The 21919-nt window shown below is 49.7% G+C and overlaps 1 protein-coding gene across 13 annotated transcripts in view; it reads left to right on the top strand.

Moving 5' to 3' along the window:
* PTPRT (protein tyrosine phosphatase receptor type T) overlaps positions 1–21919 on the top strand; it is a 966224-nt gene that overhangs the window by 341792 nt on the left and 602513 nt on the right. For 12 of the 13 annotated variants that reach the window (XM_066387766.1, XM_066387770.1, XM_066387767.1 and 9 more), the window contains exons 3-4: positions 1001–1272; positions 14093–14174. In XM_066387766.1, the coding sequence (XP_066243863.1) occupies positions 1001–1272; positions 14093–14174 (354 nt within the window). The remainder of the gene's footprint in view (positions 1–1000; positions 1273–14092; positions 14175–21919) is intronic. The other variant, XM_066387779.1, reaches the window with a different exon arrangement.

Here is a 21919-nt window from a genome sequence, read left to right on the forward strand (position 1 = left end):
GCTTGCAGAGTAGTCCCGTTCTCTGCAAAAAGTAATAATAGCGTACATTTTGAAGTCGGAGAGAGTCTGGGTCTCCTCTCTCCCTGCCGGAGTGGCCCCAGGCAAGTCACTCAATCTTTAAATAAAATGAAAATCTTTTGTCTCCCAGCGTCAGTCTGAAGATGACAGGGGAGAATCTATAAATAAGACTCCTCGCATCACCTCCTGCCCCTGACGTGCTCAGTATTACTCACCTCCATCCGGGCTGAGCATCTTCCTGCTGGTTCTCACGTTTCTTCAGGGTCTTCCTTGCTGACTCTGTGTGTGTGTGTGTGTGTGTGTGTGTGTGTGTATGTGTGTGTGTGTATGTGTGTGTGTGTGTATGTGTGTGTGTATGTGTGTGTGTGTATGTGTGTGTATGTGTGTGTGTGTATGTGTGTGTGTGTGTGTGTGTGTATTTTTAAGATTTTATTGATTGATTTTATGGGGGAGGGGGGAGCAAGATATATCAACTCATAGTTGCTTCACTTTAGTTATTTATTGCTTGCTTCTCGTATGTGCCTTGACCAGGCAAGCCAGCCCAGGGTTTTGAACTGGCGACCTCAGCATTCCAGGTCGACGTTCTATCCACCGTGCCACCACCGGCCAGGCTGACTATATGGTACTTTTTATATGCCTTCCTCTGACATGTCCCCTGAACTGAAGGCAAGGCTGCAGGTGGGATATATTGGAACCATGACAGCCCCCCCCCCCCGTCTTGTCAAGGTTCTGCCTCCACCGAGACAGCCCACGCGTGCGTGAGGTTATAGTTCACCCAGGGGCGGAAGTGGCCGTTCACTTAACTCCTGGGTGTTTATTCCGTGCTTCCTTCAGGAGCCACTGGATGTACTGTCTCCTCTAGCCCCTCCCAGACTGACCTGCTGTCCGGCCGCCGTGTGGAAGGGTGTGGCCGGTTCTCAGGAGGCTTTCTTTGTCTTTCTCTCTCCTTGGCCTGCTCCCCACCCCCTCTGTGGACCTGCAGGCTCCTTCATGATGGTGAACAGCTCCGGGAGGGCCTCCGGCCAGAAGGCGCACCTCCTCCTGCCCACGCTGAAGGAGAACGACACGCACTGCGTCGACTTCCATTACTACTTCTCCAGCCGCGACCGGTCCAGCCCGGGGGCCCTGAACGTCTACGTGAAGGTGAACGGCGGGCCGCAGGGGAACCCCGTCTGGAACGTGTCTGGCGTCGTCACCGAGGGCTGGGTGAAGGCCGAGCTGGCCATCAGCACCTTCTGGCCGCACTTCTACCAGGTATGGTGTTCTACCCTGGTTTGACTTCTTGCCCGACTGGAGTTGTAGAGGGGTCCGTTTACCCGCTCATTCGAGGCGTGCTCACTGAGCTCCCCGGTCTAGCTGGGCTCCTGCGGGTGTGGAGGAGACCCGGCACCAGCCCGGCCACCCCGGGGCTCACGGTCTCCAGGAAGGGACTGCTGTGTAAGTACTGACAACATAGCGGATGCATGTGGGCTCCCCGGGATGCTGGAGGAACATCGCCACGGTAGCCTTTTATAAAGGAACCGAGGAGGGAGAGACTGGTATCTGATGAGGAAGATGCTATAACTCCTCTTTTTACCGATGACGCAGATGAGGTTCGGCGAGAGGAAGACAACGGGTCAGAGATCCTCCCTGGGGAAAAGAGGCTGTTTGGGGGAAGGCCGTTAGGATGGCTTCTAAGAGGAGATGACCACGAGGCTAAGTCTTGATGGGTGAATAAATAATTATTGAACAAGGAAAGGGAAGGCCTTTGAATTGTCAGGCCTTGGGCTCGAGGAGTGCCCGGGAGATTTTGGCCGAGTTTGGAAACTCTAGGTCATTTCAGGGTGGGAGACAAACCCTGCGGGGGCGAGACCCGCCCGCGGGCTTCGAATGCCAGGCTCGGGAGAGTCTGTTTACTATCGTCGCGAGTGGTGTGACCGAGACTATCTGTGGTGAGAGACCAGTTCCCCCCTCAACTCATTGTGGACGTATACTTTTATAAGTGGCAATAAAAACGTTGCAGCAATGCCAAGCGGCTGTGACAGTTCCTAAACGCCTCTCTCGTTTTCCCTGCTTATCTCATTGTGGACTGAGAACACACTCTTTTTTTTTTTTTAATAGCACCATTAAGGTACAATTTGCATATTATAGAATCCACATATTTTCACTGTGCAATCCAGTGATTGTTAGTGAAGCTACTGAATCACGCAGTTATCACCGTAAACCAGTTTTTTTTTTAATATGACTTTTTTTTTATTTTAATTTTTTATTTATTCATTTTAGAGAGGAGAGAGAAAGGGAGAGAGAGAGAGAGAGAGAGAGACAGGAGGGAGGAGCTGGAAGCATCAACTCCCATATGTGCCTTGACCAGGCAAGCCCAGGGTTTCGAACCGGCGACCTCAGCATTTCCAGGTCGACGCTTTATCCACTGCGCCACCACAGGTCAGGCTAAACCAGTTTTTAGGACATTTTCCTCACCCCAATAAGATCCCTTGTGCTTGTTGTCAGTTAACCCCATGCCCACTGTTGAAGGTTTTAAAGTAAGACGGTGACATGGTCAGACCTGCATTTTAGAGAAATTTCCCTAGAGTCTGGCGCAGAAGGTGGACCCGAAGGCGGCAGGGTTAGTGGCCCGGAGCTTCTTTGACATTCTTCAGTTCAGTATCCATGGTGTAGCCTTTTCAGATGTGTCATGACAGCAGCCATGGATGATATGTAAATAAATGGCTGTAGCAGTGTTCCAATAAAACTTTATGGACAAACACAAGTGGTGGGCCAGATTTGACCTCCAGGCCATAGTTTGCTGAACCCTAACGTAGGTGATAGAGCTGAAGTCCAGAGATGGACCTGAAGTCCAAGAGCCCAAAGCAGATCACTGGCTAAGCTGGTGTCCAGATGCCCCAGTTCCAAGAGTCTCCCCTGTATGGCTGAGTATAAATGCCAAGTGTCTGTATAAGCTCACGGATACCTTTAGGTCCCAGTGAGAAACCTGACACCTGGGACCTGATGAAATGGGTACTGGACGGGGCCACAGGTGTAACTCTAATGAGCAGGAAAAGTGACCAGTGAGAGGGACAGTCCAGCTACTGGCCATGCTCTTTGTTGGGGTCAAGAGTGGGGGGAAAGGACATTTCTTGGGCATCCCCATGTCTCTGCTCCGTGGTAAGCACACTGCCTCTCACTTCAGCCCCGTGTTGGGCACCAGCATACCCTGTGTTCCAGCGCAGGGGATATCATTGGTAAACTGAGGCGCGGGTCCTGTGGCTCAGGTCCCGTTTCCCACCTTTAGGGCAAATAGCCTTTCTCTTCTGAAAATCTTGCTCTCACTAGCAGTGTGATGTTGGGTGTGCCTCCTCCTCACTTCAACTCACAGCTGTTTTATTTGTAGATGGACAGGGTCATGGGTCCAAGGAGGGATTTTCCTGGGGTTTAAATGACATAGCATGTAGGTAACATCCCGGCAGGCTGTCAGGGGGCTTCAGCAATTGTTGGAGGGGAAGGGAGGAGGAGGAAGAGAGGGGAAGAACAGAAAAAGAGGAAGGAGACCTTTTTTTTTTTTTTTTTAAAGACATACCCTTTGTGGTGGCGCTGTCCTCAGTGAGCTCTGAGCTGGCCCTGTGATGCGCAGGTGCATCTGGGAGGATTTTCTGCTTTCTGGCTTGTTGGCCACTATAGCAACCATTACATTACATTATGTCGTCTCCCTGTGAGCTTTGTGGCGCAAAAGCCACTAATGCGCCGAGAGCAGCAGCTTAGGAAAGACGTGTGTGTCAGACACACACACAGGCAGTGATGGACAGTCCCCAGGGCCACACAGAGAGCGCGGAGCACCCTCGGGGGCTCATGCACCGGCATGCTCCCGGACGCACTGTGCACCCAGCAGTACCCACACACACGTGCCTGTGGTGGGGGCGGGGGTGGGGGAGAGGAGACCTATCAGGAGAGACAAAGCCCCTTGCCAAATGGATTTTAAGTTCTCCAGACCCCACTCTCTGGTCTGGCACATACGATTCTGTGGACTACATACAATTTTCATTTTGAGAGTGCTGGGTCTTCACAGACGGATGGCTTGTGTATTCATTTATTAAACTCATATTTCACAGTCCTAAAATGGGCTTTTAGCCCCATAATAAATAGAGAAATTTTATCTCTAGTGGGCTTTCTGGTACTGGGCCTTTAAGCCGGGCCTGGGATGAGAGCGTCCGCCCCCATCTCTCAGGTGAGCAGAGGCTGGTCCAACGCCACCTAAGACCTGCTTCAGGTCGCTGCCCCGTTCTGGGTGATAGTCATTCTGTTTCATGTTTTTAATGATTCTGAACTTTTCCATCGCAAGATTTAAAAAATAAAAGAACTCGATTAAAATTGTGCAGGTGCTGGCTCACGTGGCTCTCCGTCACCTGCCCTGCCAAGGTGCGGTCACCTTGTATTCAGCACTTGTCATGGCTCCGTGGACCCCTGCCATGTAGTTAGAAGTCACCTGACTTGGGTTCGGCTGGATCTAAAGCCCTTTGCAGCCTCTGGCCCTCTGTGAGTTTAGTAACTTTGTGCAGTTTAGCAGGGCCCATCCTGGGGAGAGGGCCATGCTCCCCTCTTTGAACTCCACCCCGTCTCCTCTCTCACCCACCCACCCCTCTCTGCTAAGCAGCGAACCTCCTCCTCGTCCGTGCAGCCCTCCTGGATTGCACCCTCAGCAATCCCTCCACATGAAAATATACATGGCTCACTCCCTGGGAGGAGTTCTGGTGCCCCCACAGCCTTCCGTCTCCGCTCTTTCGAGAACGTGTTTGCAGCCCCCGGAATGTTGGTGCTACTGAGTCTCTGCTGGAGGACTACGGAAGGGGAGGCTCAACACCAGGTCTCTGAAACCATGTCCTGACACATCCACACCTTCCGCCAGACGCGCACGCAGCCTGCTTTTCGGAGGGGTTGGGGGGGGGGGACGACTCATCTCTCAGCTTCTCTCTCGGGAAATCATTTCCTGGCTTTGCCCCAAAACTCATAGTCTAGGAAGACATTTATTTCTTTCCATGTAAGCCCCTCCCAGCCCCCTCCATGGATGTCCCCAAGGCTCTAGGGGCTGGGGCAGGTGCGGTTGGCACTAGAGCCGCATGGTAGACGTGGGGTTGAAGAATGTCCTGCAGAGAAGTCAGGATTCCCAGCCCAGGCCGCCTGCTCTGGTCCCTGCGTCCAGGTCCCCGCCCACATGCACCGGCTAGAGCAGCACTGGGTGTTTGCGGGGCCCAGGAATTCGGATGCAGTCCTGACTGCTGGCTGCGTTGAAGGGCTCAGAGTTCAGGGACCTGCCTCGGCAGGTGAGTCCAGGTCGGCCCTGAGGGTCCAAGCTCGTCCAGCACGGACCTTCCTTTTTTTTTCTCTTTTCTTTCTGGGGAAAGAATGGTACACTCCTGGCTCCGTTTCTGCTGCCCCCAGTCTGGGTTCACAGGCATTGAGGAGTAAAATGCACGGCAGCTGGCATGATTTTTTAGGAAAAGTCTAATTCTGGACTGGCCCGCCAGGGACAGGAAGGGCCTCGTGGCTCTTGCTGATGCTGTGAGTATTCCACCTGGAGCCACCTGGAGGTGACAGGGAGGGTGTTCCCCATTCTGTTCTGGGAGGTGCTTTGCTCTCAGTGCCATTCAGGGCCTGACCGTACGTGTTTAATGTCCCGTAGACCCCACTTCTAACGTCTTGTGCGTCCTGAGCCGTCACGAAGGGTTCTGGGGACGGTCACGGTCTTCTTCTCCGGCCTCTGTCCTCTCTCCTCGCTGCCTGGTTCCTGCCACCAGAGCTGCCTCTTCGCTTCCGTGCGCCTCCATTCGTCGGCCCCCAAGCCCAGCCTCTACCAGGCTCACCTCAGAGGGTCTGCTGAGTGTAGGACCTTTAGTGGACATTTGGGGTGGGGGTCCCAGAGGATGGTCACATAGACAGTCCTTTACTTTGTCCCTCTCCCCCAAGTCGACCCACCCCCTGCTTTCTCCTCTTGGTTCCCATCCTCTCTCCAGGGCAGGAGCGAGAGCGTTAGTAACACTGGTCAGTAGCTTACCACGGGCACTGTAAGCACTTTAGAATTATTCACTGTAGAATTATCACTCGTTTTATCAAAAACCAGTCAATCTTTCCCTTGTTTCTTACAGAACATTACTCTCCCATAGTAGAGAAACCTAGTTCTTGCAGAAACGTTCCCTAGAGGAATTCCAATGAATGAAAGAGACTCTGTAACATCGTAGGATTCTTACTTCTGCAAAGGGAAGGAGAGAGAACAGTGAGCAGATGTGTATTTTCACTTTTACGCATCCATTTTCTCGGGACGAGCCTTGTGTTCACTCATGGAATACCTATTAATAATTAGGAGGTTGTCTAGATACTGGCTGAGAGTACGAGGAACAAAGTATTAGAAGAATTTAATTAAGGTAAATTTTGATGAACTGGCATAAAAGTCAGAATTCTGCATAACCGGGTGTTTGGGGTCAAAGAGTTGGGAAGCGTTTCCCCTAAATTCAGCCATGGGTGTGGCCGTGGATTATGAACCAGGAGACTGGGGCCTCTGTTTTCAGTCCGGCTCTAGTTTCCTTTCTGAGCTTTGGTGGTTCAGCAGCTCCCACTTATTAGGGATGTTGGGAGGCTAGCTCAAGACCACATTCTAGATGGTCGGTATTGTAGGCCTTGATTATTGTGGTCATACTTCTCTGCTTTTATTATTTCTTTATTATTATTATTATTATTTGGATTTTTCTGAAGCTGGAAACGGGGAGGCAGTCAGACAGACTCCCGCATGCGCCCGACCGGGATCCACCCGGCACGCCCACCAGGGGGCGATGCTCTGCCCATCCGGGGCATCGTTCTGTCCTGACCAGAGCCACTTTAGCGCCTGGGGCAGAGGCCAAGGAGCCATCCCCAGCGCCCAGGCCATCTTTGCTCCAATGGAGCCTCAGCTGCGGGAGGGGAAGAGAGAGACAGAGAGGAAGGAGAGGGGGAGGGGTGGAGAAGCAGATGGGCGCTTCTCCTATGTGCCCTGGCCGGGAATTGAACCCGGGACTCCTGCACACCAGGCCGACGCTCTACCACTGAGCCAACCGGCCAGAGCCTCTGCTTTTATTATTTCTATTATCATTTTGTGTTAGTTGAAGAGGTTCCTCTTCTGGTCAGTACCAATTTCTCCACTGCTATCCTGACCCCGCTGACTTCTGCCCCGTCTAGAATCTTATTTCATCTGTCCCTCACCCCCCTTATGGTCTATGCTACTACCCTGATTCATTCCTCTCTACCGAAAATCATGTTCCAATCTCTGCCATCCTAAAAAATAAATTCTCTGTTGGGCTTTTAGTACTTGGCCTTGGGCCTTCGCCCTCTTCTCTGAGCTATCTAGTCCGTCTTCCAGGGTGACTTCATCTAGTTCTCTAACTTTAAATGACATTTGGATGCCAAAGCTACCACATTTGTAACTCTGGTTCCTAAATTACCCATGAGCTTCAGAAATGTAATGTCAGCTTCTTGCTCAACATATCCATTAAGATGCTTAATTGCCCATCCCAGCTTAACGTGGGCAGAAGGAAATCTTGACATCGCCCTGCTTGTGTGCCTGTGCACACGCGTTCATCATGTCACTTTCCCTCTGTCAATAAATGACACCGGAATTGGCCTAGACGTTCAAGTTCCAAATTGAAGCATCCTCACTGAATCTTCCCTTTCCTTCTCTCTTCTGTTATTCTAACAGCAGTTCTTTTCATCTCTGACTTCGAAATGTCTCTCAAACCATCAACCTTTATTCTCCAAAGCGAACACACTCATCAAAGCTGTTCTCATCTTTGGATTGAATGACTGCAGTGGCCAAGTGGGAGGCCTGTTTGTTTCATTCTTTCTCAGCCGCCCACCTCCCATTCAGTCATTTCCCACAGAATGGCCAGAATGATCTTTTCAGAATTTAATTTAGAGTATGTCACTTCCTTGCTTTAAATCTTTCAGTGACTTAGAAGAAAATCCAAGCTCCCTACTATGTCTCATAAGACCCCATGTCACCTGACCCACCAATACACCAGCCTTGCCTTGTGCCTTCCTTCCTTCCTATGGGCTAGCTTCCTTCTTGTGTTCCCAGTTCATCTCTGAGCTCCTTTCTACCTCAGGACCTTTGCACTTGCCACCACCTCTTCCTTGACTTGCCATTTTTATCCTTTTGGTGTCATAGTAGTGATCATCTCCTTCAAGTTCTCTCTTGACCATTCTAAGTAAAAGAGATTTTCTTCTTAGTTACTCTTAATCACAATATTCTGTTTATTTCTTTCATAATGTCAATCATAAAATTAGTTTAGTTTTATGTATTTGTTGAATTTCCATTTTTTTATTCACTAGAATGTGACATTCATCAGAGCTAGGACCTCAATTTTCTTGTTCACTTTCATCACCCAGCGTGTGTCTCAATGTTTGGTACAGAGAAGGGTCTCTAAATGTTGACTGAATAGGGCATGAATAAATGAAGGCGCTTTTCCCATTCACAGTGGGTTTAGAGTTTAGGGAATGAAATGATTCATGAGCAAGCAGTTGCAATGTGGTATGATTGGGGGGGCGCTATAGTAGAGCTAAGTGTACAGGGATACGTGATATCATGGTATTGTAACATGAAGGGAAAGGTGACAATGTACCACAAAGCATAGAATTTTTGTTATAAATATAAAATAGCTTATTTTTACTGATGAAAATTTGGAAAATTTAGAAAAGCATAAAGAAGAAAACGGTCAACTTCCATAATCTCTCTAGTGTCATTTAAAAAAATTGCATTTGTAGAATATAACGATCCAAGTTCATCCTTTGAAAATTGCCTGCTGAGGTCACATGTCAATTTTCCTTTTGAAGAGTTTATTTTGTTGAGTCTCCAGAATTCCTGACAAAAAACAGGTCTTTAATTTTTGTGCTGTCCATATATTATAGATATTTTTTTCAACTTGCCCTGTGATTTTTTAATGTTGTTTTAGACTTTATTAACATACTTTGACATCATAGTTATTAAGAAGGTATTATATATTTAAGAAATGCATAATATTCAATTTTAGGAAATTGATTTTTAACTATTTGTCATTAATTTCTAGCTTTCGTGAATGTGGTTTGAAAATGTACAGACCCAAGCCTGTCTGGTTTCATATTTGACAGATTGACTGAAGTTTTACTTTAGCCTGTTATATGATCTTTGTGTATGTAACCCTTGAGCATGAACAGAAATTTCATTTTCTATATTCATTAACATTTGCTTAGTAAATGCATTAGTATTTATATTATTTACATACTTGATAGATGCATGTTTTTCCCCTCTGTTTGATTGGTCAGAATCAAACATGGGTTAAATAAATATAAATGGGTTTTATTTAAAATACAGTGTGTCCGTAATGTCATGGTGCACTTTTGACCGGTCACAGGAAATCAACAAAAGACGATAGAAGTGTGAAATCTGCACCTAACAAAAGGAAAACCCTCCCAGTTTCTGTAGGATGATGTGGCAGCATGTGCGCAAGCGCAGATGATGACGTAACACCGTGTATACAGCGGAGCAGCCCATGGCCGTGCCAGTTGAGATATGGACGGTACAGAGGAAAGTTCAGTGTGTTCTGTGGCTCGCTAAATTCGAATCCGTGACCAAGTGCAACGTGAATATCGGCGTGTTTATAACGAAGCGCCACCACATAGGAATAACATTACTCAGTGGGATAAGCAGTTGAAGGAAACTGGCAGTTTGGTGGAGAAACCCCGTTCTGGTAGGCCATCAGTCAGTGACAAGTCTGTAGAGGCTATACAGGATAGCTACCTAAGGAGCCCTAAAAAATCTGTGTGTGAGCCCACATCAAACTGCACTGAATAGGTATGAAACTGGGAGAGTTTTCCTTTTATTTGGTGATTTCACATTTCTATCGTCTTTTGTTGCTTTCCTGTGACCGGTCAAAAGTGCACCATGACTTTACGGACACACTGTATAACTGCTATTTGTTTTTTTTCCATCATTTTCTCCTATTAAGTCTGTTGACTTATGCATTCTTTTAAATGACCATTTTAGTCCACTTAATAGTTTTTATTTTTGTCTTAATTTTTTTACTTATTGATTTTAGTGAGTAAAAGAGAGAAAGGGAGAGAGAGAGAAATCAATTTGTTGTTCCTCTTATTTATGCATTCATCAATTGATTATTGTATGTGCCCTGACCGGGGCTCGAACCTGCAACCTTGGCATATCAGGATCATGTTCTCACTGAGCTACCTGGCCAGGGTGGTTTTTAATCTTTCTTTTGGTTTAAATCCTACTTTGATGCTTTACGTTATTTTTGCAACTACTGTTTTCTGTTCATTTGTATTTTTCTATTATTTCCCTTTGTTCCACTTGTTGTTATTAAGGTTACCTGAGTCATTCTTTTTAGGTGTTTATCTTATAGCACACAATTACACTGTCTGTCTACAGTCTGAGAGCTTTTCTCTATTTTAACCTATTTATATTCTATTGTCACAAATATTTTTTGCTCCTTTTGTCATGTATATTATACAATTTGAATACTTTTATACTATTTCTTTATAAGTGCATCTTCTGTATTTGTTCTATTTTCTTTTTCCGGCGGACTTTGGTTTCTTCTACTTATTAAACATATAATTAGATACGTGATTGTTGATAGAACGGCCTTCTGCTGACTTCCTCCTCTGGGGGCTGAGGCAACTCTCCCCCTTTAATCTCTGCAGACTGTCCCCCTACCTCCTGCACAATTTGGTTTCTTAATTCTCTCCAAAGGACACGGCTATCTTAGTAAACCCCTCTTCCAGAATGCCTGTCATTGCTGGTGCCAGCTGCTTTATGTTCAGTGGGACTGTCATTCCCAAGTCACTTTGCATAATAACCAGGCAGCCATATGTTGACTTAGAGGAAGCTGCCTCTTCATACCCATCACCACCCTCTCCAGGAGGTCCCTGCTCACCTGTGATAGCTGTTAGACTGTCTGCCCCACTGAGATGCTGATACCCGAATCCACTAACCTGTGCGGACCGCAGAAGATTCCACGTGGAGGTTGTCCTGTTGGTCTCATCAATCACCTTGTACTCCACCTCCAGGCCTGAACTGAGGAGTCAAGGACGGGAGGGAGAGGGCCCGCTGTGTAGGCTGCTGATGTGCTGGAGACAAGAAGCCATGAAGACCTGACCCCGAGCGGTGACTTTGATGCCCATCTGGTTCGGCCCAATGTTGTTCCATACGGTTCAACTTAACAGCAGGGCTGGAAAGACACAGGAAGGCTTGAGAACTGCTGAGAAGACAGACCCAGAAAAGAAAAGGATTGTGAGGAGCAGGGAGAAGGAGAAGCCCAGGCAGATGCCCAAATCCCAATTTTCAGGGACTTGGTGGGAGGTAGTGCAGTCCATCGAGGTCCATATTTCAGGAAGGATGGCCCAATGGGCAGTGAGGAGGAGAGAGCTGGAAGGGAAGGCCACTCCCATGGTTTCAGTTTGACTTTTGAGGATCTGTGCGATATTGAGGTGGAAGTTCAAATCTGTGAGCCGGACAAGAGTGACAGGTGTTCAGGTGGAAGTGGAGAGCTGGGCGTGGGATTGTCAGTGACTCGGCAGCCCCTGAAGGATGAGTGTGTGCAGTAAAAAAAGAAGGGAAAGAAAGAAATGAGTAGAGGAGGTCCTGGCCGGTTGGCTCAGCGGTAGAGCGTCGGCCTGGCGTGCGGGGGGCCCCGGTTCGATTCACGGCCAGGGCACATAGGAGAAGCGCCCATTTGTTTCTCCACCCCTCCCCCTCTCCTTCCTCTCTGTCTCTCTCTTCCCCTCCCGCAGCCAAGGCTCCATTGGAGCAAAGATGGCCCGGGCGCTGGGGATGGCTCCTTGGCCTCTGCCCCAGGCGCTAGAGTGGCTCTGGTCGCGGCAGAGCGACACCCCGGAGGGGCAGAGCATTGCCCCCTGGTGGGCAGAGCATCGCCCCTGGTGGGCGTGCTGGGTGGATCCCGGTCGGGCGCATGCGGGAGTCTGTCTGACTGTCTCTCCCTGTTTCCAGCTTCAGAAAAATACAAAAAAAAAAAAAAAAGAAATGAGTAGAGGAGTCCACATTTGAAGGCTGAATGTCAGAGAAGTACTTAAAAGAAACCCATGATAGAATAGTCCCAGATTGATGAGAAAAATGATGTGAGTGAAGTGTCACCAGAGCCTAAGAGCAGATAAACCCAGAAAGAGAGAAGCTGTGGTCATTGGCAATAGTAGGAAAACGGATAAGGGTTTAACATAATTATAGCAACCATTCCCGGAGAACCATGTGCTGTACATTGTTCTAACCAGTGTATTAACTCCTTTAATCTGAAACTTTTCCCAATGCTGTAGACACTAATTACAGATGAGGAAACTGAGGCCCAGAGCAGTAAGGTCACGTGCCCGAGGTCACACACTAGTAAGTGGTACAGCCAGGACTAGAACTCAGGCGTTCTGATCCAGAGTCTGAGAACTATACTGGCTTTCTTCTTAAAGTAAGATCAAGATGGAAATACGTCTATGGAATACAGCGTTTAAGAGATGATGAATTAGGCTCTGCCATAAGAGCAGTTTTGGGGGAGTGTTGGGGACAGGGTCCAGAATATAACGGGTTGGAGTCTTACAGTGGGAAGGAAGGAAGTGTTGAGAGTGAGCGTAGATAAAACTACTGAGAATTTTCAATGTGCTTGACCCACAACTGGGTTAAACCAGAGAAGAACCTGCTGTCAGAGGACAGCGTCTAAAGAGTAAGAGGAGCCAAAGCGTTTGCACGGGTCAAAGTCAAGAGTAAAAGGAAGGGTTTGGCAATGCGGGATAAAAAGAGAGAGCCAAGAAGAGCCAAGAAGCTGGAAAGTACCGTCGAGGTCGTGGTCAAGAATACCAGGAAAGGGGAGGCGGTGGGTGGTGTGTGGGAACCCAGCTTGTATTATATATCCTTTACACTATGTAGACGAGATGGACGGGTAAGAAGTTACGGAAGATGTGATATGGCTATCTGCTGGGACTGAGTGGGTGATGTTGAAAGGGGAACCTTTGTGGGGGGCACAGGAGCCGAGAAGGCAGTATTTGTAAGAGGCTTGCTCATGCTGTAATGGGGGTGCTCAGAAATTGGGGTTATAGGTGAGAATGGAATGGGTGATTGGCCAATCAATGGGGTGTGGGTACCCCTGGCTTGTTGAGAATACAAGGAGGGTCAGGCAGGCCTATACACTCTAGAAATGTTGAGGTCCAGGGTACCGTAGGGGCCAGAGGAACGGGTTTAAGAAGAATGAGTTGGGAGAAGGTTGGGGTAGGAGGCCATGTCAAAATACAGGCAGATGGAATTTCTAGTTTCTGGAGTGGGGAAGGGCCGGCCTGGGCCCGTGGCTGACGCTGAGTGGAAGGTAAGGCCCCTGGAGTGAGGGAGGTCCAGGGGTCGGTCAGGTGGTCCACACAGGTAATCACTTCTCCTAAATGGAGGTAGAGGTTGCCTGACAAAGAAAAGTGTGACCTTGAGGTGAAATGAAACCTTTACTGAAATAAGCAGTTTGGGTGGGAGTCACAATGGAAAGTTACAAACATTTGTTGCCCTGGGGTTCCCAGATACCAAGTTATACATGAGGCCCGTTTTTGAAAGGTGTTATTGAGAAATTGAGTGGACCATGCTCCTTGGGGATATAGAATCACATCGGGGTAAAACCTCCTTTTCTGATGGTAGCTTCCAAGATAACCTCCTCCCCCACCGTTGGTAAGCAAGTCGGGGTCCTAGGAAGTAATTCTACTCTGTGCTTCACTTGAAACCACAATGAAAAGGGTGCAGATTGGGGTCTCCAGGCCATATTTGGGTTGGTTTTTTTTTTTTTTTTTTTCCCTGCGTCCAAGGGTAATTGGTGAAACCCATTAAAAATGTTCCATGTGGCTGACTCTTCTTTCGCTCGTCACCTGAGTGCGGCCTTGCTACCTTGTTTCAAAAACCCAAGTCAAACGGCAGGACGGCATCTTGACCCGATGTCGGGGCCTCTGTGAGTGGTTCTGAGGGGAAGCAGCGCTTTCGGGGCGTGGGGCTGGGCAGGGGGCTAGGACCAGGGCCTCCGGCCACGGCTGTGAGATTGACTCCCGCCCTGTGTGTGTGTTGCAGGTGATATTTGAATCCGTCTCTCTGAAAGGTCACCCTGGCTACATCGCTGTGGACGAGGTCCGGGTCCTTGCTCATCCGTGCAGTAAGTCTGTCCCCTTCCCCCCCCACCCCGCCTTACTCCGGGCCAGACTGCTCAGAGGCTGCCACCCCTCCCACACACACCCCTTCATTCAGCTCTCAAACATCTCTCACTCTCTCTGTTTTTCATTTTTTAAAAAAAAAAAAAAAAACCCTTCAAAAGTGCTTATGTGCTCAGTGCAATCAGTCCTGAACGAGTCCATAATTTTGCCGGCCTGTTCAAGAGGCCGCGCCTACCGGGATGTGCAGAGAGGGGCGCGGCGTCTTCCTTCGAATCCCTCCCCGTTATTAAGGCAGTCCGGAGTCCTGATTGTTTATTTCGGGGGATTCAGACCGCTGAAGTGGAAGAATGAGAGGGCTTTGGATAGAATCATGGGCGATTGTCTTAAATAAAAGGAACGGCCCCAAAACACAGTGTGCGAAAATTAGCACACTGTTCACTCACAGGGAAAAGTACCCCAAAGCTATTAATTTCTTTTTTTTTTTTTAAGTAATTTTAAATACACTCATCAGCTCTGTGTGGGCGTAGAGGAAGATTTCTCGCAGTGGTTAGTGCTCACGGTACAGTGTCGAGAGTCCTCACGGGCAGCCCAGTCCTCCACGCCCGTCAATTTTCCCCTTGAGCATCTCTCTCTTCTCCGTGTTTATTGTCAGGTGTTTGAGTGTGTTTGAGCAAGGAGCTGTGTGTCCCGGGCTCATTAACCCTCAGGGGGAACGTGTCCCGGATGTAGGTAGTTGGGATGACATCACGTCGCACTGGGCGGGAGGCAGAGGCGTGCGTGGGGATGGTGGGAGCCCCTCGGAGGGTGGGGTGGGATGCCAGCCCATTGGTTTGTCCTTATTGGCACGTTGGGGACTCTCCTCAGTGTCTCAGCAGGTCCTCTGGTTCTAGGCAGCCCTTAGGAGGGCTCTCTCTGCTCCCTCCTAATAGCCGTGAGTCATGCTGTTGGCTAAGGTGTCACCTTGCTGTCCCCTCAAGAGATGTCATGCGCCCTGTCCTTCTCCGCCTCCCCGTCCTCCCCGTCTGGGGCCCTTCTCCTGTCAGCCCCATCCAGGCGGCTTTAACTGAAACGACTGCCGCTGCAGTGAGTTTGTCGGAGCCCGAAGGTCCCTCGTTCTCCTGGCCCTGGGAGGCCATCGTTCGACTCACTGTCTCAGAGCACCTTCTCTGGAGGGGATCGGGACACTTTCCAAGGGGGTTGGGCAAGACAGTATCTGGGGTAGCTGTGAGTTTGGGGTCTGTGCAAGAGACCCTCCCTTCCCGGAAATCAGCCAGCATCTCAGGAGTGCTGAGTCCTGCTGCGCTCCCCTTTCCTCTCTCTGGTTAAGGTACCCCACCCCCCACCCCCGCCGAGTTACTGCCTGAGTCTTTGGAATTTTCTCAGATGGGTCTGTCTTGCCTGGCAGATGTCTCTGCTGAACCAGACTTCACGTGAAAAGGGTCCCAGAGCCCCCCACCCCCGCCATGCAGGGTTTACATAGTGAGTATGCAGACGAGGCCCCTTTACCGGGATCAAGTCTTCCTCTCTCCATTCCCGGGAATCGGCGGCGGCTGCCTGTCGGAGAAGGAGCGTTGACCTCAGACTGGCGGCTGCCTCGGGAGATGATGTCCCTGTTGTCCACTCGACTTCACGCACCCAGCCCTGCACGGCTGTCAGGTGTGAGGCGTTGTCTCTGAGACAAGTCCCCTGCCCTGCACACGTCCCGCCCTCAGAGAGGACCGTCCCCTGGACGGCACCCGGCTGCCTCCCTGCTTCTCACCCTGAGCCGGAACTGGCCCTTGCTCCCACAGGGGTCCCCAAACTACGGCCCACAGGCCGCATGCGGCCCCCTGAGGCCATTTATCCGGCCCCCGCCGCACTTCTGGAAGGGGCACCTCTTTCATTGGTGGTCAGTGAGAGGAGCATAGTTCCCAGTGAAATACTGGTCAGTTTGTTGATTTAAATTTACTTGTTCTTTATTTTAAATATTGTATTTATTTCAGTTTTGTCTTTTTACTTTAAAATAAGATATGTGCAGTGTGCATAGGGATTTGTTCATAGTTTTTTTTATAGTCCGGCCCTTCAACGGTCTGAGGCACAGTGAACTGGCCCCCTGTGAAAAAAGTTTGGGGACCCCTGCGCTAGCAGATGATGTTTGCCTCTTCCCCGGAGAACCTGACCTGGCTCTCTCTCCCAGGACCCAGAACTCTGCTCTGATGAGGAGTTTTATCTCCACCACGAGGCTTTCCAGCGCACCTGTCTCTCGTCCCAGCCCTCACCACCTTCGGTGTCCGACTGATAAAGCTTTGCCTTGCTCCCAAGCACTGCTCATGGTTTGCCATTGCAGCCATATGCTCCCTTCTCTTTGAGAGATCTCCACGGGACAGGGTCCTCTGGAGGCATGGGGATGCCTTTCCGTCCCCAAAGTCTTAGGGCCCCTCTCAGAACCCTCCCCTCCTCGGAGCTGCTCCTGAATTCAGGATTCTCCTGGCAGCTGCGTCCTCCTCCTGCTGAGGCGTGGGTATTGCATGGTTACGGAATTACTGAGAGCCAGGTACCCAGCCAATGGGCCGTGGGCTTTGACCCAGGAAGATGCGGCCCTGGCTGTGTTCCTGCATCAAGCGCTTTGGCCAAGCTCAACCTTGATGCTTAGCGGCCGAAACTCAAACTTCCCGAAATCAGAATGTGAGGACCCTGTGATAGTGGCTGGAATTGGGACATTTCCGTCGAACTCTGTGCACAAACGCTGGAAGTGCACGCAGTCCTGAGCGGTCGAGCCACCGCGCGGGTGCCGTGTGGGTCTGAGCAGGGCCGGCGGAGGCCCCGTCCCAGGGGCCCGTGCTCAGCCCGGGGCCGGCAGACGCCCCGTCCCCGGGACCCGTGCTCAGCCCAGGGCCAGGCCGGCTGTCTTGCCATCCTTTCTTTCAATCACTAAAAGTTTGAGCACTAGCTCTGTGTCAAGAACTTCCGCTGGACACAGGAGAGACTCAGTGGATGGAGATAGGTTAGGTCCTTGTTGCCACGGTGCGTACTTAGCCAAGGGGCAGGCAGAGGGAGGAAAGACAATAAAGAAGTAATATTAAATAAGTCACTAGTGTAATTTCAGAGAGGGATAGGTGCTACGAATATAATAAATGTGAGTGACTGGGAGGTAGGAAGGCTCCGTAGATAGTGGCCCAGGGACACGTCTCTGAAGATGTGATGGGAGCTGAGCCCCAGGTCATGAGGGGTTCGCTGCATGACGATTTGGGGTGGGGCCATGCTAGGCGGAGGGAACAGTGAGCGCAAAGGCCTTGCCGCGGGAATCGGGTTGATGGCGTGAGAGTGTCCCGGCATCCACCGTGAGCGCAGGGAGAGCGGTCTGAGCAAATGCCGGGAGGGAAGCCGGACCCGACCGTGCAGGGCCCTGGCGGTCACCACGAGCCGTTGCGAGTTTTTAATTCTTAAGAGATCACTTCGGCTGCTCCACACGGAGAATGAGTTGAAGGGGAAGAGAGAGTAAGGCGGGAGATCTATTAGAAAGTTCTGGAGTCATGCAAGAGAGTGTGGCAGCCTAGACCGGCGTAAGTGGAGAGGCCTCCGCTCCTCATTCAACAAGTCTTTCCTGGGCAAGGCCTCTCTGCCCGGCACTGTTCTGGGTTTATGGGAGTAAGACCGATTCATTCTCTGCTCTCATGCGCTTCCCTTGAAGTTAGAGACACAGGAAATTAAACAACAGGTGACGCTTATGATCTATAACGGGTGGTGTATTAGCTTGCGAGAGCCGCCAATCACAAAATACCGCAGTCGGGGGGCTCACGCAGAGCTTTCTTTTCTCCCAGCTCTGGAGGCCGGAAGTCCAAGGTGGAGACGGCAGTTCGGTTTCCTCCAGGCCTCCCTCCTTTGCTCGCAGATGGCCCTTTCTCCCTTGGTCTTCAGGTCGTCTCTCCTCTGTGCACGTACGCCCCTGGGTGTCTGGGTGTGTCCAGGCTTTCTCTTCTTATGGGGACACCGGTCAGATTGGATTAGGACCCATTTTAACAACCTCGTTTTAATTGAATCCCCCCCCCCCCCTTGAAAGGCTCTGTCTCCAACCTATTAAGCATTAAGGCTCCAACATACGAAATTTTTTTGGGAGGGGATACAAATTCAGCCCATAGCACATTGCAAACCATGCTATAGAGCAGATGTCCCCAAACTACAGCCCGCGGGCCACATGCGGCCCCCTGAGGCTATTTATCCGGCCCCCCACTGCACTTCTGGAAGGGGCACCTCTTTCATTGGTGGTCAGTGAGTGGAGCACTGTATGTGGCGGCCCTCCAATGATCTGAGGGACAGTGAACTGGCTACCTGTGTAAAAAGTTTGGGGACCCCTGCTAGAGGAATATGAACCCCAGAGATGGGAGAGCGGTGGGCTGATTAGAGATACATTTAGGCGGTAGCCAACTGGTCCCACGGGGCGGGTTAGCGTGGGAGCCAGAGGCATCAAAGATGGTGCATACCCAGAGTTGTGGCGGAAGCTCCTGGTTGCAAGCTCAGGCAGTGTGAGTCTCGGGAGAACTGAGGTCCGCCCTCCCAGGTACTGACCGTGCGTGGGTCCTGCTGGGGCTGCTCACGGGATCACGCACTGTCCATCGGACTGACAGTGCTTCCCCCCAACTCCAGTCTTAATATTGATGCATTTATCACTTCATTCAGAGAGTGTTAAAAATGTCACGAGACTGAGAATTCTGCATTCTGTTTATGTCAGGATTTTTTTTTTTTAAATTTAGTTCTCCATTTCTGTTCTCCAGAACATATTGCTATTAACATATGGTCAGTGTTGATCAATAAGTATGCCAAAAGTCTCAGGGTGAGGGGTCAGGGCCTGATTTGCCATTGTATTCTTGATCGGTTTGAGCTGAAGTCAGAGATTGGAACCCTTGCCTCGCCACTTCCAAAACAGTGACCAAAATGACAGGCGCGATCCTCAAAGGTAGTAATTTCCTCTTAACAGACTGAAGCTTCTCGTCTACATTTTATAGCCCATTTAACATTTTTGTGTTATTCGTAAGGTATTTCAGCATTAGTTACCCTCCACCGTCATCTCTCAGTGTTAGCCGTTAGCCCGGCCACTGCCGTTACAACTGTAGACGAGAAATGTTGGCACCAATTTTCCATTCAGTTTCCAAGTTTCTAGCTCCTAAGTTGACTTTTAGAATTTTTTAATCTTTTTATTTTTCATACCAACCTTGTGGGACAATGTCACTGAACCCGTGGAGTGTCTGCGATGCGTTTCTAACGGACGTCCTGAGCTTCCTCCTCAATTGTGCGGCTTCCTGCTGAGCGCTGTCAGGTTTAAAGCGCGAGATAAAGGGCAGAATAATATGTCTTCAGTTGCTGCAGTGACATCTGCAGGAGTTTAAATGTCACCAGCATCAAGGCGTTTTGCCCCAAGTGCACAGCAGTTTTCTGTTAACCCCATTCAGCGGAGTCCCATTTTTTGAGGTGCTGGGTCTCAGTGGGGAGCGAATGTGGAATGCTGAAAACCACAAGCTAGCGGCAGGCTGGGTTCCAAGGTCAACTGTGTTTGGCCGGAGGTTGGTGAGTTGAAGCTGGTGGGACAGTTCTCCCCACCCCCCTGCCTTGAGCTATAGATGTTGGGGGGGGGGGAATAACAGTTGAAAGAGCACAGGGCTCGGAAGTGAACGAGAGAGAGAGAGAGAGAGAGAGGGGGATGGGGAGGAGAGGAAGAGTGGAGAAACCAGGAGCTCTGAGAAGTGGACCAAACCTGCCCCAACGTAAGGAGACTGTCCAGAGAGACCTGTCGTGGTCTGGGGATGAGACCAGGGCTCAAAGGTCAGAGGCCATCATTGATTCGTATTGATGAATGTTAACACTGGGGGGCCATTATGTCACTAAATTCTCTACTGTTGAACCTAGAAGGGAGGAGAAGGGATGAAAGAATCAAGGCCAAGGTCTGCTGCTTCAAAGGAGAAGGGGGTCAGAGGAAAGCAGGGACATTGATCCAGAGAGGATCCAGTTCTTTCTTTCTTTCTTCTTGTTTTTTTTTTTTTTTTTTTTTTTTTTTTTTTTGTATTTTTCTGAAGGGAGAAGCAGGGAGGAGTAGGGGGAGGCAGACAGACTCCCGCATGCGCCCAACGGGGATCCACCCGGCATGCCCACCAGGGGGCAACACTCGGCCCATCTGGAACATTGCTCTGCAGCAACAGAAGCCATTCTAGCCCCTGAGGCGGAGGCCATGGAGCCATCCTCAGAGCCCGGGCCAACTTTGCTCCAATGGAGCCTTGGCTGCGGGAGAGGAAGAGAGAGACAGAGAGGAAGGAAAGGGGGAGGGGTGAAGAAGCAGATGGGCGCTTCTCCTGTGTGCCCTGGCTGGGAATTGAACCCGGGACTTCCACACACTGGGCTGACGCTGTACTGCTGAGCTAACCTGCCAGGGCCGAGAAGATCCATTTCTAATGGCGTAAATCCTAGAGCTTAATCCATTTGCCCAGTGTCCCCCAAAGGTAAGGGGAGGCGTCCCTTTATGAAACCGAGTACAGCCTCCCAGCATTACAGTGAAGACTCTGAGCTCCCTCCCTTCAAGGACTAGATCAGTGGTAGTCAACCTGGTCCCTACCGCCCACTAGTGGGCGTTCCAGCTTTCATGGTGGGCGGTAGCAGAGCAACCAAAGTATAAATAAAAAGATAGATTTAACTATAGTAAGTTGTTTTATAAAGATTTATTCTGCCAAACTTAGCGAAAATCTGACATAAAGTACTTGGTAAGTAATTATTATTAGATGCTTTAACTTGCTGTAACTCTGCTTTATAAATTTTATAAAGTAAAGTTACCTCCCTACTTTATAAATCACTAGTACTGTGGAACCGGTGGGCGGTTAGAAAATGTTACTACTAACAGAGATACAAAAGTGGGCGGTAGGTATAAAAAGGTTGACTACCCCTGGACTAGATGTTCCCTTTCCTCTTTAAACCTAAGGTGTAAACGGGGCTTGGGTTCACAGTATTTCCATGTGAAGAATAGACTTGAATGGATAGTTCCAAAAATAACTTTACAAATTATACAGGAGAGCAAAAAGGAAACAGGCTCCGACAATCAAAGCAGCATGACAGTAGTCAGGTTGACTAGATGCAGGGGGTCTTCAGCTCTGAGAAGCCCACGAGGAGAGGTTCCTTGGGCCTGGGACTGTTGACGTCACTCTAGCGTGGTATCCCGGAGGTAGTGTGTGGGGGGGTCTCTGACCTGCTGTTATTTGTTTCAGAACCCGAGCAGAAGGTCCATGGTTTTGAATAATGAGTCTGCCTAATCTCACCAAGGTTCTTGGTTTTGCTGAGCTTTACAGGTGGTGACACAGTTTGGTAGACCAGGTAGTTTAGAGGACATAGACCATGGGGACAAATGGTAAAGAAAGAGACCACTTGTGATAAAATGTTCAGGAGCAGTGAGAGGAACGTGGAGAGTCGGCCTAGTCTTGCCTGTGAACCCTTTCTGTGGACCCTAAGTTCCGGATGCCACCGACGAGCTCCCATTGCCTAGGAAGCCAGAGAAGGCACTCATTAAATGCTGATGTGGGGGCTAAAGTGGACGTGGTCTGAATTCTGTTTCTTTCATTATGTAGCCTGGGGCAAATTTAACCTCATGAGGCTTGGTTTCTGCTTCTCTAAAAGGGAAATAATAACAGTGTTTGCTTTTACAGGCATGTGATGAAGTTATATGAGATGAAATATCTGAAGCGTTTATCACAAGTACAGTGGTACCTTGAGCTACGAATTTAATTTGTTCTGT

Source organism: Saccopteryx leptura, chromosome 5, assembly GCF_036850995.1.
Source record: "Saccopteryx leptura isolate mSacLep1 chromosome 5, mSacLep1_pri_phased_curated, whole genome shotgun sequence".
Lineage (NCBI taxonomy): Eukaryota > Metazoa > Chordata > Mammalia > Chiroptera > Emballonuridae > Saccopteryx > Saccopteryx leptura.